The following is a 16,807-nucleotide window of genomic DNA, read 5'->3' as shown; positions in this document are numbered from 1 at the left end:
ATTCACTAGCAGGCATAGATTATTTAAAAATTAATTGTTAGCTTTGAAAAGTGCAAATGAACAGGAAGCAAAAGACAAAATTAATATCATTAAGCAAAAATTTTAACATTGCCCTTTTGTGTTCCAGTATGCTTACTCAATGCTATCATTTCGTGATCACAGGTTACTTAATATGCTCTTATGATATTTGTTAAATTAAATTGAATATACCTTTTCTACTTAACTTGTTCTTCTAAGGTGGCTATACCATATCTCACTGAAGGGTCGTTAAAGGAAAATAAAAGGAAATGAAGATCAGGTATAAAAATTCCTTTCTGCATGTATAACCCACTAGAGCCATGTTGGATTAAGGCTATGTTTATTTAAACCTCAGTCAAATTGGTCATTTTCATAAACTGATTGGTAAAAAATGGATTTCTCTTGGTGTTTCCATGGGTCATTCACCAAGCAATAACACCATCAGGAGTTACTGATCCCCTGGGGATAGCAGCTTCATTACACAGAAATTTAAAATTGAGAATAGTGTTATAAGTGCAAACATAGAAACTGTCCTGTCTTTGGGTAGTTTATTATTAAATTTAATACCTCAGATGGTCTTTTTTGTTTGTGTAGATTTTAATTACTAAGTAGGTCTGGTAAAATATAAATTATTGTATTATCACAAGTGATGAAATGTATACAGTTCCGAGCATTGCAATCTGCAGGTGTAACATACATAAAGCAAGATTAATAGTATCGAGCAATTAAACTGAAGCTATCTGTAAGGGGAAAAGGAAGGTTTAATGCCACCCTTAAGTGTAACTTAAACTCGCTAAATATTTTTAACTGCAGTAAAAGCATGTTAATTTTAGGAGTGACTTCTTTGTAAGACCTCATTTCTTAGAGTAAGTTTTCCTTTCTAAGAATACAAAAGCTACTGAAATAATTTCCATTGGTAACTCATTCCATAAAGAACTGAATTTTTCCTTGGCTTTTAAGCTCAATGAAGAATGCCCAAAATAGCACAGGAACTTTTGTGTGTGGTGAATATATGTATGAACTAAATCCAGTTGGGATAAAAATGATTAAATTATTGATAAGGTCATTGTTGGTCCCAAAGCTTTCTATTAGTCATCCAGTACTTTTTAAATATTTTGAGAATTTGGCCTTAATTTTCCTATAATTGCATATAAAATAGAGGAAACCATATTTTCCTTTAATTTAATATCCTTCCGTGTACAACTTACTAACAATCTTATATAAAAGGAACATGCTAGCCATCTGATGATAAATTTTTTTCCTTATGTGTTTAGTTTTTTTCCACTTCTTGAATTATTTTTATGCTGCCGCTAACAAGATCAATGCTTGTATTTCCAATTTAGCTACACCTTTGCTTCTCAGTAGCATGACAGGTGGCTTTACAGTGAGTTTAACAAGACCTTAGTAAACACATAGAGCACTTAGCAAAGTGTACAGAGCTCTTTACAAAGAACTTTCTCTCTCTTTCTCTCTGTCACACACATACACTGTCGTGCGCAAAATTTGGTCCTTGCCCTGGAATTATTTAGCAGTGTACTTGGCAAGGTGAAACTTCAAAAATAAAGCAATGTGAAACATTTATAAAGCAGCACATCATAGATTACACATTAAATATAAAAGTACTGAAGACTTACATTCTGTGTAGTTTCGAAGATATGTTTTATTCAATGTAGATTACTAGATGTTTGCAGTTCCCCCTCCTCACGGTGCTGCGGGGGAAATTGCTGCATGTGTGTATCTGTGGGGTCATTTTTGAAGCTAAGCTAACACAACCCTAATCAGCAGGAAAGCTGCAAGAGAAGAAGTTTGAGCAATAACTGGGCATTTTGTTATAGAAATATTAGGCATATATATTGTTTCTAAAAAAATAGACTACTTTTGTTTCTTTTTTTGCTCTTGAAGCACTATCTGTGGTGAAACCAAAGATGTGATTGTCCATGAATATGAGAGGAATTTGAACTTTAAGGAAGGAGGGAAAAGATAGCATTGTATTCTCATCTGTGGTGTATATTAACCTTGATCAGTTTTTTTCTTGTTTTGCTAAATGATGTCTATTATAGCATGATACTTGTTAACTCTTTTCAAAAGTCATTTTACTTTCGATAGGAGATAGCAAGGAAAACGCACAGAAAATTTTTCCCCTACACATAAGAAGGCTAAGCAAAAGCAATGTTTTTCAGGAAACAGCAGCAGTAGTTACTAAACGGGCATATTCAAATAAGGAAAGCATTAAAACGACTTCCTAGAATGGCAGGGGCAAGTTCAAGTTACGGTACTATTTTGTAGGGGTGATGCTTGAATTTTCTACTGGCATCCAGATCTGAACCAGGAGGAATCAGTTAAATGTTCAGTTTTGAAACTGGCAAAATTTGTCTATCCATTAAGCCAAGGTATTTATTTATTTATGTATTTATTTATATTTTTTAGCTTTGCTGAGGTATAATTGACAAATAAAATTGTAAGATATTTAACGTGCACATCATGTTGATTAGATGTACATGTATGTTGTGAAAGGATTCCTCCCATGTATTTAATTCACACATCTGTCACCTCACATGCTTATCTTTTTTTTTTTTGGTGAGAACATGTAAGTCATACTATCTTAGCAAATTTCAGTTATTCAATTCCGCATCATCAACCATAGTCACCATCTTATATGTTAGATCCTCATCAGTTTTTTTCATTGATGAATTTTTTTTTCCAGTCTTGTCAGTTGAATAACTGTGAATAACCATGTTCTAAATGTTTTTGTCATTTAATAATTCAGCTATAGTTATCAGTTTAAAGATCCTTTAAACAGGTGCCCAAAATGGTTTAATGCCAATACTTTTTGCTTTGCGCATTCTCTGGTTCCCCTGATACTCTTTTTGAGACCAGTTAATTCTTTGTAATTAAGAAGAGCAACCTATTTAATTTAGAAATATTTTTGTACTTCTTAAAACAGCAAATATTAGCATTTGTAATTTGAGAGAACTAGAAATATGTAGAGATATAATGTTTTTTCCTAAGCCATGTAAATGCAGGCCTATTAGACAAAAGAATGTATTTTGTTTTAGTCACCTCTCGTATTAGCTGTGGAGTAAGAATTGAAAGGTAGATAAAAATTGTAAATGACACTGTAACATTTTTAAAACGATAAATGTTACTTAGACATTAAATTTTTTTCCTGAAAAATTGAGTAACATAATTTAAGATTTAGTTGAAAATAAAATTTAATTATTCTGTTGATTAATTTGATAATATGAATAAAAGAATTTAAGTATTTGATTATATGGTTCCTAATAAACGGTGATATGCATGTGTGATTATGCACTATTTTGTCACAGCTTTGATTCCCCCTTAAATGTAATACACTCTGAAGAAAGTATTTGATTTCTTTTTTTTTTTTTTGGCCTCATTTTAACCCCACAGATGGTTATATTTGATTTCAAATTTTGCTAAGAGGTAATATCTCTTAACTAATTTTTAAAGAATTTCCTCTATTCTGTACTGTTTGGTGGTACTAGAAATTTGGAATTTTTGATTCTTTGCTATGTGCCAGAATCACATAGAATTCTAGCTGAAGGTCTTAGAGAAAAGCTTGTGTGAGGAAATTGTTTCCATGTTATATAAAATTAGAAGTAAGTGGTTAAAAACATATCAAAGTGAATTATTTTAATTTTCTTATAAGAATTAGATATTAATAGCTTAGTTTAGCATTTATTGAAAGTCTGAAGTCTTCCTGTTTATGATATGTAATTATATACAGACCTCGTTTAGTATTATTAGCTGCTTATGTCTGCTCTGTAGCATAGATATCCATTTTCCTGGCCATAGAAGTGACTGTGTTTTGAAAACACCCCTAGAAAGATAACCTCACTGATAAGTCATATCTATTCTAAAGTTAAAAATTAAGTATCACTCTATGTTCATTTGAAATAACTGTCTACGCTTGACAAAAAAACAGATATCTACTGTTTTTTTTCCACATATAATTTTAAAATGACTATTTTTAAATAGGAGTAAAATGTAAGAATGCAGTTTTCTGTTTGGCTATAATAATTGGTCATATAACCATTTGCAAAAGCCCAGTTAACCAAAGACAAAAATCAGTAGTGATCATAAAATTTTGGAAAATTGTATTTTTTACCTCATAACCTTGCATATGAGGCAACTATAAGACCACTATATATTCACTTTTCTCTTTGCCTTTTTGAGATTTGTGATTTCTATTAAATATGAAGGATTTCTACCCTTTTCAAATATCGTACTTGTGTTTTATACATACAGGAATAAAGTTTAATGATGTGGCCTCGTTATAAAATTGCAAAATTCATTTGAAAGCTTAAAACTTGGATTTTACTGTATTATATTTTTGATGTATAATATTTGCTGAGTGTGATCTGTTAAAAATTATAATGTTTTTCACAGTTAAAAGAGAAAATGATTCCTCTTTATGTTACTCTCAGAAGTCTTGTTTTCTGAATTTTGGTTTTGTTCCTCTCCAGACGGTGGGTACGGCTGCTGTTTGGACGAGAGTTCCCCCTGCAGGATCTTCTGGTTGTCTGGGATGCCTTGTTTGCAGACGGCCTGAGCCTGAGTTTAGTCGATTATATCTTCATAGCCATGTTACTCTACATCCGAGATGCTTGTAAGTATTAGTGATTCAAGTAGGTGGTTCTGATTTTTTAAAATGTGTTTTTAAATATACTTTATCTTTTATTCTGAATTACCATACCTGTATTTTTAGAGTAGGCAATATATTGAAGTTTCAAAGGAACATAGTAAATATCTTTTTTGTTAGTTAACCATGTGTGTATTGGGAGACGTGGGTGATTTTATCCTGAGAGAATTGGAATATTCTTCAGAACGATTTTTCTAAAGACTTTACTCCTGCTTTAATCTCCTCATTACACACATTTGTGAAACTCACATATAAAAAGCCAATATTTCAGATATGTTTAGAGCTCCACCTTCTGACAGGTAAGGAGTATTCAAGGTTATTTTTCAGGAGATTAGAGCTGTTTTTATAGTATCAACAACTTGCCAATAAAAATAAATATTACATTTAAAGATATTTTAACTTCTTCTCAGCTATATTTTGGCCAAATATATTTCTCACTAGAGTGCCAAATGGTAGACGTATTCGCATCTCGTCAGATCTAGCTTAGGGTGCTTGCCATGGCTGGAAAGCCAGTGCCTCTCCCTTCTGAATAGGCTGATAATCCTCAGCATGAAAAAAATAGCATGTTTTAAATTTCAAAATACCTCCAATTGTTTTCCTTCTCAGAAAAATAATCACGGTTCACAAAACAAGATTTGTAAGCCAAAATATGATTAGGAAAGATTGCACAAAGTGATGATTAAATAGGAAGTTAAAAAAAAGAATCACATGGGTAGGACTTTCTCAGAAGAACATAAACTGTTTGAATCATTCATAATCTTGCCTCTTAACTTCTATGTGGTTTTCTTTATTTGTTCGTTGAATACCAGTTGTGCCAGATGTTGTTATGCCTCTGGTAACACTAATAATATTCTTTAAAATTTTAGATTATACTTTTTAAATTCCACCCAAATTACTTGAATGAATAAGTGACAGGAACACTACATTTTATCCAAAAACTGTGGGTTTTTTTCTGTGCCTTGAAGGTCAGATAGTTTGGGTTTTGACAGACAAAGTGAAAAGTTCCTTCTTTCTGAGTCAGAGCTAATCTTATAAGAACATGGAAACATCTGGAAAGTAGAGAAGGATGTTTGGGTAGATTTGATGGGTATTAGATTTTAGGATATTCTGTACTAATCTCCTATTTTAAAGTTGTGTGATTTTTTTAAATGTAAGTGATAAAAAACAAAAGGAATGAGAAACCTCTTTTATTAAAAAAAATGCTCTTGGATAATATTTTCACAAAATTCTCCAAATCAAACAACTACTGAAATGTATTCTGATTTTTTGTAATCTTAAACAATTGTGTATTTGCTTTTCCTTAACTTTGGCACATCACAACTGTATTTCTAACTTAATCATCTTGTTTCCTATGCTAAGATTGACTTTTTAAAATTAATTTCATAAAACAGGTGAATTTTTGTCTGCTGAAGCCCTTACACATTTTTAATCCCTCTACTGATGACATTGTAAAACATATGGGCACATGTGGAAAAATGCAGGGGTAATGAAGTTGTTTATTCATTTCAATATTTAGTCCAACTTATTTTAATTTGCTTGGTTAAATCCATAACCGTGGATGAGACCTCCTAAAAATAGGGTGACTATTTTTTGAGTATTTAAGGGGCACTGTTCCTGTCCTCAAGAAGCTTACCAACTGGGTAGGAAAGACTGACATAATTAATTTCAAACTAACATATCCGGTGCTGTGGTTGAGGTGTGGACAGGTGATATGGAAGTTTAAAAGAGAGGCACTGAGCTCCCCTCCAGGTCAGCTGTGAGTGACTAGAGAAAATGGCATAGATATTAGCAAGCTAAATAAGGGGATCTGCATTCCAGGCAGAGGGAACAGCATGAACAAAGGCTTGCAAGTGAGAAACAGCTTAATGGGGGGTTGTGTTTGTGTGTTTTTTTACAAGCTATTTGGTATTTTTAGAGTGCAAAGGGAGAGAGAGACTAACAGGTTATGAGACTGAAGAAGTGAACAAGAATGGGATCATGATGGAAGTCTTTATCCTGTAAGTGATAGGAAGCTATTGAAAGCTTCAGAGCAGGAGTGTGGTCAGTTTTAGATCACTCGGGTAGCAGTGTGGAAAACAGACTCAGAGGAGAGAAGACTAGAGCAAGGAAATCAGTTAAAAGGTAATGGCAGTAGTCCGGGGGAAAAATTGTACATTAGAAAAATCTTCAAAACTAAAGTCAGCATGTCTTGGTGATTAAATATGATGGATGAGGAAGAAGAGGAAGTCTAAAATGATCCCCAGCTTGAAGAGTTGAGTGGCTGAGTAATATATATAACTTAGATAGGAAATATAAGGATTAGCAGGGTTAGGAATATAAATGATTAATTTGAGTTTTGGCCATACTGAATTTGAGATATCTGTAAGAAATTATAACCTGAAGATTTGGAAAATAAAGCTTAAATGTCAGTATCAAGGCTACAGGTTTAATTTTGCAAATGGTTGATAGTGTTAATTAAAACCATAACAGTGGATGTGATCTCCTAAGAATAGGGTGACCATATATCCCAGTTTGTTTGGGGCAGTCTCAGTTTATACCTGCTATTCAAGAGTAGTAATTATTAGCACTGTCCTCTTTCTCTCTCAAAGGCATCCCATTAGGATCTTAAGAATTATATGGTCTGCCTACCTAAGGTGGGTGCTTACATAAGGAGAACATGGGAAAGGTGGAACTGTGTTTAACTTCAGTGTTTAAGAGGCACCAGAAAAGGAAGAGCCAAGGAATAGCTTGTGTTGTGATCTCAAGGGAGGTGATGGGGGTCAGGAGTGCTGAGGTTTGATAAGGTAATGCTGGAAAAGTCCATTTGGACTTGGCCCTGGAGGACAGTCATCAGATACTTTTACCAGAAGATATTTAGTGGAGTTGCAGACCAGAAGCTGGGTTATGGTAGGTTGAAGAGTGACTGGACAGTTAAGAAGTACCATAGCCTTTTCTACAGTTTTGTTGTTGTTTTATGCACGCATTACATTTTCAACTAAAAAGTCGACTAAATAAAAAAGAAAGAATGTAGAGATAGCATGTGTAGAGTAATCTTTAAAAAACGCCAACAGGGAAAGGAAAAAGAAAGATGTAACTAGGTCAATGCGAGGGCAAGGAAGGTTGGATGGCTGCCTTTAGAATGAGACCAGGGCTCATCGGAGGCGTGAGAACTGACGAAGAGGTTTACTTCTCACAGTGAAGGAGTTCCTCCTTCAAAGATCAGCACTAGTTAGTTCCATTGGGAATGCTGAGGCTGGCAGCATTCCGTGGATGCTGTTCCATGGATGAGATCTATGAAAAGATAAATTATCTTGTTTATTTAAAGTTTTTACTTATTTATTGTTTGTTCTTCATACCTACTACCCCACCCCCCCAATGAGAGACAGGATTTTGTCTGTCTTGGTTTCCCTACTGTATCCCACCATCTAGAACAGGGCCCAGTGTGTAGTAATCTTCCTGAGAGATATTTTTTGAGTGAAATAATTGAAGAAACAGAGGTTCAGAGGCAATGAAATGAGGTCAAGAGTCCTGTGGAAGACTGGCTGTGGAATAGAAATGAAAAAAATGGTGCTGATTCTGGAAGGAGATACTAGGCAGATTTCAGAAGTAGATCAGTTTATGGGTGAGGAAGACAGAAAGTGGAGGAATTACATGTCTGATAAAGGAAGAAGCGAGGTTGTCTCCTGTGAATGAGGCAGGGTAGGGTTAGAGTTGGAGAAGAGTGAATGGGAGTGTGGGAGAGATGGCTGACCAAGCACTAGGACAAGCCTGGTCTAGCTGTTGAAGATCCTACAGAGACAAGCAATGGGCATTGGCACCAGGCCTCAAGGTTATGTTTTTCCTAGCCATACTCAGAAGTCCAGGCCAGATGCAAAGGAGACAGGTCATGATCCAGGCTTCACGTTAGGCCCACATGCAAATGAACTAGGCAGAACTGAAGGGAAGCAGGAGGGTGGAGGGTGTTGATTGCATTTTAAGAGACCAGTTTAGGACGGGTGGGGAGGGAAGCACGGCCAGGAAAAGACTATGGGGAAATCAGAGTATCAAGGGATGAGAGGTAGGATATGAGAGCTAAAAGCATCAGAGGTTGTGGTCAAACAAGAGGACATGGAGCAGTTCTGGGTGTGACTAGGATGGTTGAAGTTAGTAAAGGGGAAGGTAAGTCACTGAGGAGATCAAGGGATTGTGAGAGAGCTGGGATTTTTGTTTGGACCTCCATGGGCACTTCACTGAAAATCATGATAGGAAAAGATGCATAGTGAGCCAGGCAATGAAAGCCTCAAATAAATGCAGAAGAGTGACCAAGGAAACAGCTTTATTCAATCAGTCATTTTTCAAAGAGTCAACCATTCAACCAGTATTTGTTGAGTGCCTACTGTTTGCCAGCCGTCATGGTGCATAGATGACAGTAGTGAAGGGGCATGATGGAGTTATAGATGCGTGGCATGAACTTCAGAGGAAGAGAGGTTTTCATGGAAAGATGGGATACAGTGGTTTGGAAACAGAGTCAGGGAGCGAGGTGGCGCCTCCCACCTCACCGCTGGAGGTTGCAGGGACAGGAGTGATTCCAGGACAGCTAGGCTCAGAGGGAAAGGCATTGTTCCTCAGAGAAAAGGACTGAGAGGGAGGGGAGTAGCAGGCAGAGCACACAGAACAGGATTGGGTAGAATGCGTGGGAGGAGATACTAATTGAATAAGCTTAGATTTTAGGCCATGGTCGAGAATAAGAGGAAGGTGGACAATGCCTCAGCATTCCCAATGGAACATTGGTGTCAAGTGTCCATTCCATCTCAGTGGATTCTGACTCATGATGCCCTGCCTGGGGCATCCAGAGTGCTGATGTTCAGTTACAGTAGTTTCAAGCTCATTCATTCAAAAAATCTTAACTGAACCCCGCTGTACAAGACTCGACATTGCATGTGTGTTTTTGGAGCAGTAGGTTATATATTTGTAGCTCAAAGAATATTGCACTTGGGGAAACTGAAAGAGCTTTCCTTCAGTGATGGCACTTCTTATTTGGGGTCCCTACCTGTTAGGGGTTCAATGGAAGGCTTCAAAGGGACTGTGATCATCCTGATACTGTGCAAAATATTGGGTAGGTGCGCATTTCCCTGGGTCAAGTGTATATAATTTTCATCATCTTCTCACAAGAATATGTAACCTGAAAAATGGTTAAGATTCACTGCATCTAGTCCAAAATCCTGATTTTACAGGCACAAATAATGAGGCCTGTTATAAGTTGAATTGTATTCCCCAAAAAGATATGTTCAAGTCCTAATCCCTAGTACCTCAGAATATGACCTTATTTGGAAATAGGTTGTACAGATATAATTAGTTAAGATGAGGTCGTACTGGAATAGGGTAGGCTCCTAAGGCAATATGACTGGTGTCCTTATAAGAAGAAGGAAATTTGGGCACAGACATTTCACGGAGGGAAGACGATGTGAAGACACACAGGGAGAATAATGCCCTATGAAGACAGAGGCAGAGATTGCAGCAATGAATCTACAAGCCAAGGAACGAAAGGATTTCCAGCTGTCACCAGAAGCTAAGAGAAAGGCATAAAACAGATTCTCCGTCAGAGCCCTCAGAAGGAACAAACCCTGCCAACACTAGAAGCTAGAAGAGACAAGGAAGGATTCTTCTCTACAGGTTTGAGAACGAGTTCACCCTGCCAACACCTTGATTTCGGACTTCTAGCCTCCAGAACTGTTAGATAATAAATTTCTGTTGGTTTAAACCATCCCAGTTTTTGGTACTTTGTTACAGCATCCCTAGCAAACTATTACATTGCCCTTGGCAGTTAAGTACAGGCGTACCTTGGAGACATTGCAGGTTCGGTTTCAGACCATCGCAATAAAGCCAATACTGCAATAAAGCAAGTCACGCAAATTTCTTGGTTTCCCAGTGCATATAAAAGTTATGTTTACACTATACTGTAGTCTATTAAGTGAGCAATAGCATTATGTCTAAAAAAACACAATGTACATACCTTAATTAAAAAAATACTTTATTGCTAAAAAAATGCTAACCATCATTTGAGCTGGTGGAGGGTCTTGCCTTGACATTGATAGCTGCTGACTGATCAGGGTGGTGGTTGCTGAAGGTTAGAGTGGCTGTGGTAATTTCTTAATATAAGACAACAGTGAATTTTGCCACATCGATTGACTTCGTTTTACGAGTGGTTTCTCTGTAGCATGCGATGCTGTTTGATGGCATTTTACCCGCAGTAGAACTTCTTTCAGAATTGGAGTCAGTCCTCTCAAACCCTGCCGCTGCTGTATCAACTAAGTTTATGTCATATTCTAAATCTGTTGTTATCATTTCAACAGTCTTCACAGTATCTTCACCAGGAGTAGATTTCATCTCAAAAAACCACTTTCTTTGCCCACTCCTAGAAGGAATTCCTCATCCATTAAAGTTTTATCATGAGATTGTGGCGACTCAGTCACACCTTCAGGCTCCACTTCTAATTCTAGCTCTCTTGCTATTTCCACCACATCTGCAGTTACTTCCTCCACTCAAGTCTTGAACCCTTCAAAGTCATCCTTGAAGGTTGCAATCAACTTCCTCCAAACTCCTGTTAATGTTGATATTTTGACCTCGTCCCATGAATCACAAATGTTCTTAATGGCAACTATAACGGTGAATCCTTTCCAGGTGGTTTTTGATTTCCTTTACCCAGATCCATCAGGAAAATCACTATCTATTGCAGCTATAGCCTTACAAAATGTATTTCTTACATAATAAGACTTGAGAGTCGAAATTACTCCTTGATGCATGGGCTGCAAAATGGATGTTGTGTTAGCAAGCATGAAAACATTAATCTCATTGTACATCTCCATCAGAGGTCTTAGGTGACCAGGTGCATTGTCAATGAACAGTAATATTCTGAAAGGAATCTCTTTTTCTAAGCAGTAGGTCTCAACAGTGGGCTTAAAATATTCAGTAAACCATGTGGTAAACAGATAATGCTGTCATCCAGGCTTTGTTGTTCCCTTTACAGAGCACAGGCAGAGTAGGTTTAGCATGATTCTTAAGGACGCTAGGTTGTCAGAATGGTAAATGAGCATTAACTTCAACTTAAAGTCACAGCTGCATTAGCCCCTAACAAGCAAGTCAACCTGTTCTTTTAAGCTTTGAAGCCAGGCATTGATTTCTCCTCTCTAGCTATGAAAGTCCTAGATGGCATCTTCTCCCAATATAAGGCTATTTCATCTACACTGAAAATCTGTTGCTTAGTGTAGCCACCTTCATTAATTATTTTAGCTAGGTCTTCTGGATAACTTGCTGCAGCTTCTATATCAGTACGTGCTGCTTCATCTTGCACTTTTATGTTATGGAGACAGCTTCTTTTCTTAAATCTCGTGAAGCAACCTCTGCTAGCTTCAAACTTTTCTTCTGCAGCTTCCTCACCTCTCTCAGCCTTTACAGAATTGAAGAGAGTGAGGGCCTTGCTCAGTATTAGGCTTTGGCTTAAGGGAATGTTATAGCTGGTTTCATTTTCTATCCAGACAGCTAAAATTTTCTCCGTATCAGCAATAAGGCTGTTTCATGTTCTTATCATTTGTGTGTTCACTGGAGTAGCACTTTTAATTTCCTTCAAGAAATTTTCCTTTGCATTCACAACTTGGCTAACTGTTTGGTACAAGAGGCCTAGTTTTTGGCCTGTTTTAACTTCGACATGCCTTCCTCACTAAATTTAGTCATTTCTAGCTTTTGATTTAAAATGAGAGATGTGACTCTTCCTTTCACTTGAAAACTTAGAGGCCATAAGGGCCTATTATTTGCCTAATTTCCTCTGTTGTGTCTCAGAGAAAAGGGAGGCCTGAAGAGAAGGAGGGAGACGGGGGAACGGCTGGTCAGTGGAGCAGTCAGAACACATGCAACAGTTATCAGTTAAATGAGCTGTCTTATATAGGCGTGGTTCATGGTGCCCCAAAACAAGTATAATAGTAACATCAGAGATCACTGATCACAAATCACCATAACAAATATAATAATAATGGAAAAGTTTGAAATATTGCAAGAATTACCAAAATGTGACACAGAGACGTGAAGTGAGCAAATGCTGTTGGAAAAATGACGCCAATAGACTTGCTTGATGCAGGGTTGCCACAGACTTTCAATTTGTAAAAAACACGGTTTCTGCAAAGTGTGGTAAAGTGAAGTGCAATAAAACAAGGTATGCCTGTAATTTAAAACAATCACAGTCAGTCTGTGGGGTTGGAGCCTAGTGTCCTTGCTTAGTTCTTATTCCACCCCTTTCACTGCTGTCCAGCATCTCACATTTAGTTTTTAACAAAAATTTTTTTTTTTTTTGGTAACATGGTTGCCAATCCTCCTCTTTTTGCTGAGGAAGATTGGCCCTGGGCTAACATCCACGCCGTCTTCCTCTACTTTTACATGGGACGCTGCCACAACATGGCTTGATAAGCGGTGTGTTGGTCCGCGCCTGGGATCCAAACCTGCAAACCCTGGGCCACTGAAGTGGAGCACACGAACTTAACCTCTACACCACCAGGCCGGCCCCAACAAAAGTATTCTTATATAATTTTCTTTACATACCTTGAGCAAAGCTTTCATTCTCTTTGAAAGTAATTTGGTCAGGCTAGTATAATATTCAACCACTTAATAGATTTCTTATAAACACCAAGTTCTTTATGACGCTTCAGAGATGGAGCCCAACGTCCGTTTTTAGAGGTTAAGAAACCAGCTCAAGACCACAGGGCTAGTGACAGACAGACTGGTTCTCACATCGCCTTTTCTATCCCTCAAGCCCTCCCTTGATTTTTTTTTGCAAAAGTAAAATTTCACATTGGAAAAAGTAATGGTATGAACGTTATCTGTAAAGATTTTAAAATTTAACCTTTGAAATGATGCTCAAATGGCTATTCTTTGAACACAGCTTTTGCTTTACTCAAGATACATAGTATTCATTTCTAAATAGAATTATTCCCAAACTTTTTAATCAAACCATAAACATTTTTACTTTCTTATGTGTTACACGAAGTGCTTTTGGATTCTTTGCTGGACTGTATGGACTAGGATTATATACAAAAATAAAGGTTAGGAGATAAGCAAATATAATCATGATCCATTACTCCTGTCGTAGTTTATTAGTAGTCATACTCTCATCACACTGCTTTTTTTTACTGATTTATTCCATACTGTAAGTCACTCATGTGGTTCCCTCCTTCTGTGGGCTCTTGCCCTATTTTCAGGCCTGCGGCAGGGGGGCTTTTCCCCAAACCTTCCCCAATTATTCTAGCCCTCATTGAACTTTCACTTTTGAGGTCCTTTAAGATTTTAATCAATACCACTCAATGTAGCACTTAATTACACTTTATCTTCTGTTGTTCCTTATTGTGCATGTTAGTCCCATCTTCTCAACTAGGTTGTAAGCTCTTCAGGACCAGAACCACATGTTATAATTCTTTGCTATCCCTCAAAGCATCTGAAGCTCTTCATGTGCTCAGTTAGTATTTGGGGTGATCTCAGACAGAAGGGTACTGTAGAGACCCGGGGTCGGGGGGGTAACATGGATTTGTGTACAGTAATTGCCGAGAGGACAGGTGCCAAGAAGCTCTTAGAATACCAACTCAAATAAATAACGATTTTTTAATACAGTTTTTGACATGGCTTTTTTAAAAAAAAGCATTCTCTACTTTTTAAATTAAGTACCTAAAATTTTTCTCATCTATTTTTTTATTGATTTAAATTTTTATTTTGTTTTTGACTAGTATCAAAAAAAACATATTCTCCAGTTACAATGCAACATACTTTTTATTGATCTTGTGAATGGTATTAATAGCTAAAATACTATAATCAAGTCCATTTAACAGTAGATTTTTCTAACTAGAAAGTATCTCTCAAATGTTTGTCTCTTTTAATTTACGTTCTCTCTGAACACTTTGTAAATGGAAAAGTTTCCTTCTTGGCACTTTTGCTCACTTCCTGCCTTGTTTTTTTAGCCAGCATAAACATGTTACAACACTCTTAACTTTCCTCGGTTTTCTGTAGGGGTCTCTTTAGCCGTTTCTTGACCTGGCCTCCTGTGGCAGTTGTGTCCTCTTTGTGGTTTAAAACATCGTTCCTTTTTATTTCATTTTAGATCTCTGCTTTCTCTTGAGCCACTGTCTGTCTATCTGCCAGTGTTTCCATCTGTCTTACCCCAGAATTTCTATTTCTCTATTTTCTCATTAAGAACATGTTCAACATTATACTGATGTCAGAATGCTTATTTCAACTACAAATTGTTTATTTCAACTACAAATTGAATTCATTTGTTTTTTTTTTCTGGAAAAGCTTTACCCAACCTCAGGGACTAGAAACAAAGACTCTCTTAAATCACATGGTAATGTGTCACAGAGTTTTTATCAAAGCACAAATTGGTGATCTTATTTTTGAGGGAGTATTTAAGAACTTCCTGATTGCCAACTCTCTTCCCTCTCAGACATTAAATACTGCCAGTCTTTTTTGTGACTATCTCAGATATGGATATTAATGTATTCCTTGAGTTACAAATAACATTAACATTACTTTATATTTTAGTTTAAAAAAATCTTTTAAAATTTCACTAACATAGGTTGATATACCACAGTAGCACATCATCTCTTTTTTTTTTTAATGTTTAGATTTTTTAAAAAATAGACTTTATTTTTTTAGAGAATTTTTAGGTTCACAACAAAATTGAGTGGAAAGTACAGAGTTCCCATATGCCCCTGCTCCCACATACACAGGGCCTACCCCGCTATCTACATCCCTCACCAAGTAGTACATTCATTATAATCAGTGAACCTACACTGACACATCATAATCACCCAAAGTCCATAGTTTACATGACAGTTCACTCTTGGTGTTGTACATTCTGTGGGTTTGGACAAATGTATAATGACATGTATCCACCATTATAGTATCATACAGCGTAGTTTCTCTGCCCTACAAATCCTCTGTGCTCCTCCTATTCATCTCTCTCCCCTCTAACCCATGACAACCACTGATCTTTTCATTGTCTCCATAGTTTTACCTTTTCCAGAGTGTCATATAGTTGGAATTGTACAGTATGTAGCCTTTTCAGATTAGCTTTTTTCACTTAGTAATATGCATTTAAGTTTTCTCCATATCTTTTCCTGGCTGGTAGCTCATTTCTTTGTAGTACTGAATAATATTACATTTTCTGGATGTACCACAGTTTATTTATCCATTCACCCACTAAAGGACATCTTGGTTGCTTCCAAATTTTGGCGACTATGAATAAGGGCACTATAGATATCAATGTGCGGGATATAAGTTTTTATGTGGATGTAAGTTTTCATTTCATTTCATTTGGATAAATATCAAGGAAAGTGATTGCTGGGTCATATGGTAAATGTCAGGAGGTCAGCTGAGCGGGAGAGAGAGCTGAGCTGCTAGGTGTCGGGGCAGCCAATTAAAGCAACAAGTCAAAAATGAAAGTTAAGCCTTTAATCACTTACTGTGGTGGTATAAGAAAGAGTCAGAAAAAGGAGAAAACATCAACTTCCTCTGTTCCATTTCACCCATGGAAGGTTGCATTGATCAAGGGTCAGGTAGATCAGCACAGCTGTGGGGTCATCTTGTTGTTGAGAGAGCCCTGAACGGAGGACTCTAGCAGTTTTATGGACCCTAAAGTTGGGGTGTCAGGAGGGGGCAGTGAGGTAGAAAGGCTAGGAAGTGGAAAAGTACTGGGTACTAAGTCAAATGAGGGAAAGTGTCTTCAAGGTTTCCTCCTCCTACCCCCATAAGGAGGTCTTGGGGGAGGCATCTGAAGAGGACCCCTGCCCAAGGCCTCAGGTAACGAGATCTAGGAATGAAGGCACCACGGCTAGGAATATAATATGTGAAAAATCACGAGCAGCTAACTTGACCTGAGACCTCAATTGCAGCTCCTTTCAGAGACTACAGTGCATTGGCTGTACACCAAGTCTGGTGTGAAGAGGGCAGTTTTCCCCTGTGAGGCCTGCCAGGTAAAGCCTTTTCTATTAGCCAGGATTCTCCAGAGAAAAAGAACCAAGAGAATGTATAGTGATGTATATATTTGAAAGAAGATTTATTACAGGAATTGGCTCACACAGTTATGAAGACCCAGAAGTCTCACAATCAGCTGTCTGCAAGCTGGAGAACCAG

At 37.1% G+C, this 16,807-nt stretch overlaps 1 protein-coding gene across 2 annotated transcripts in view; it reads left to right on the top strand.

The window, feature by feature from the left end:
- TBC1D5 (TBC1 domain family member 5) overlaps positions 1–16,807 on the top strand; it is a 534,765-nt gene that overhangs the window by 379,154 nt on the left and 138,804 nt on the right. For both annotated transcript variants that reach the window (XM_058553679.1, XM_058553690.1), the window contains exon 14: positions 4,506–4,648. In XM_058553679.1, the coding sequence (XP_058409662.1) occupies positions 4,506–4,648 (143 nt within the window). The remainder of the gene's footprint in view (positions 1–4,505; positions 4,649–16,807) is intronic.

This window comes from Diceros bicornis, chromosome 2 (assembly GCF_020826845.1).
Source record: "Diceros bicornis minor isolate mBicDic1 chromosome 2, mDicBic1.mat.cur, whole genome shotgun sequence".
NCBI lineage: Eukaryota > Metazoa > Chordata > Mammalia > Perissodactyla > Rhinocerotidae > Diceros > Diceros bicornis.
The sequence above is the reverse complement of the archived record's forward strand: the minus strand, read 5'-3'. Positions and strand labels throughout refer to the sequence as shown.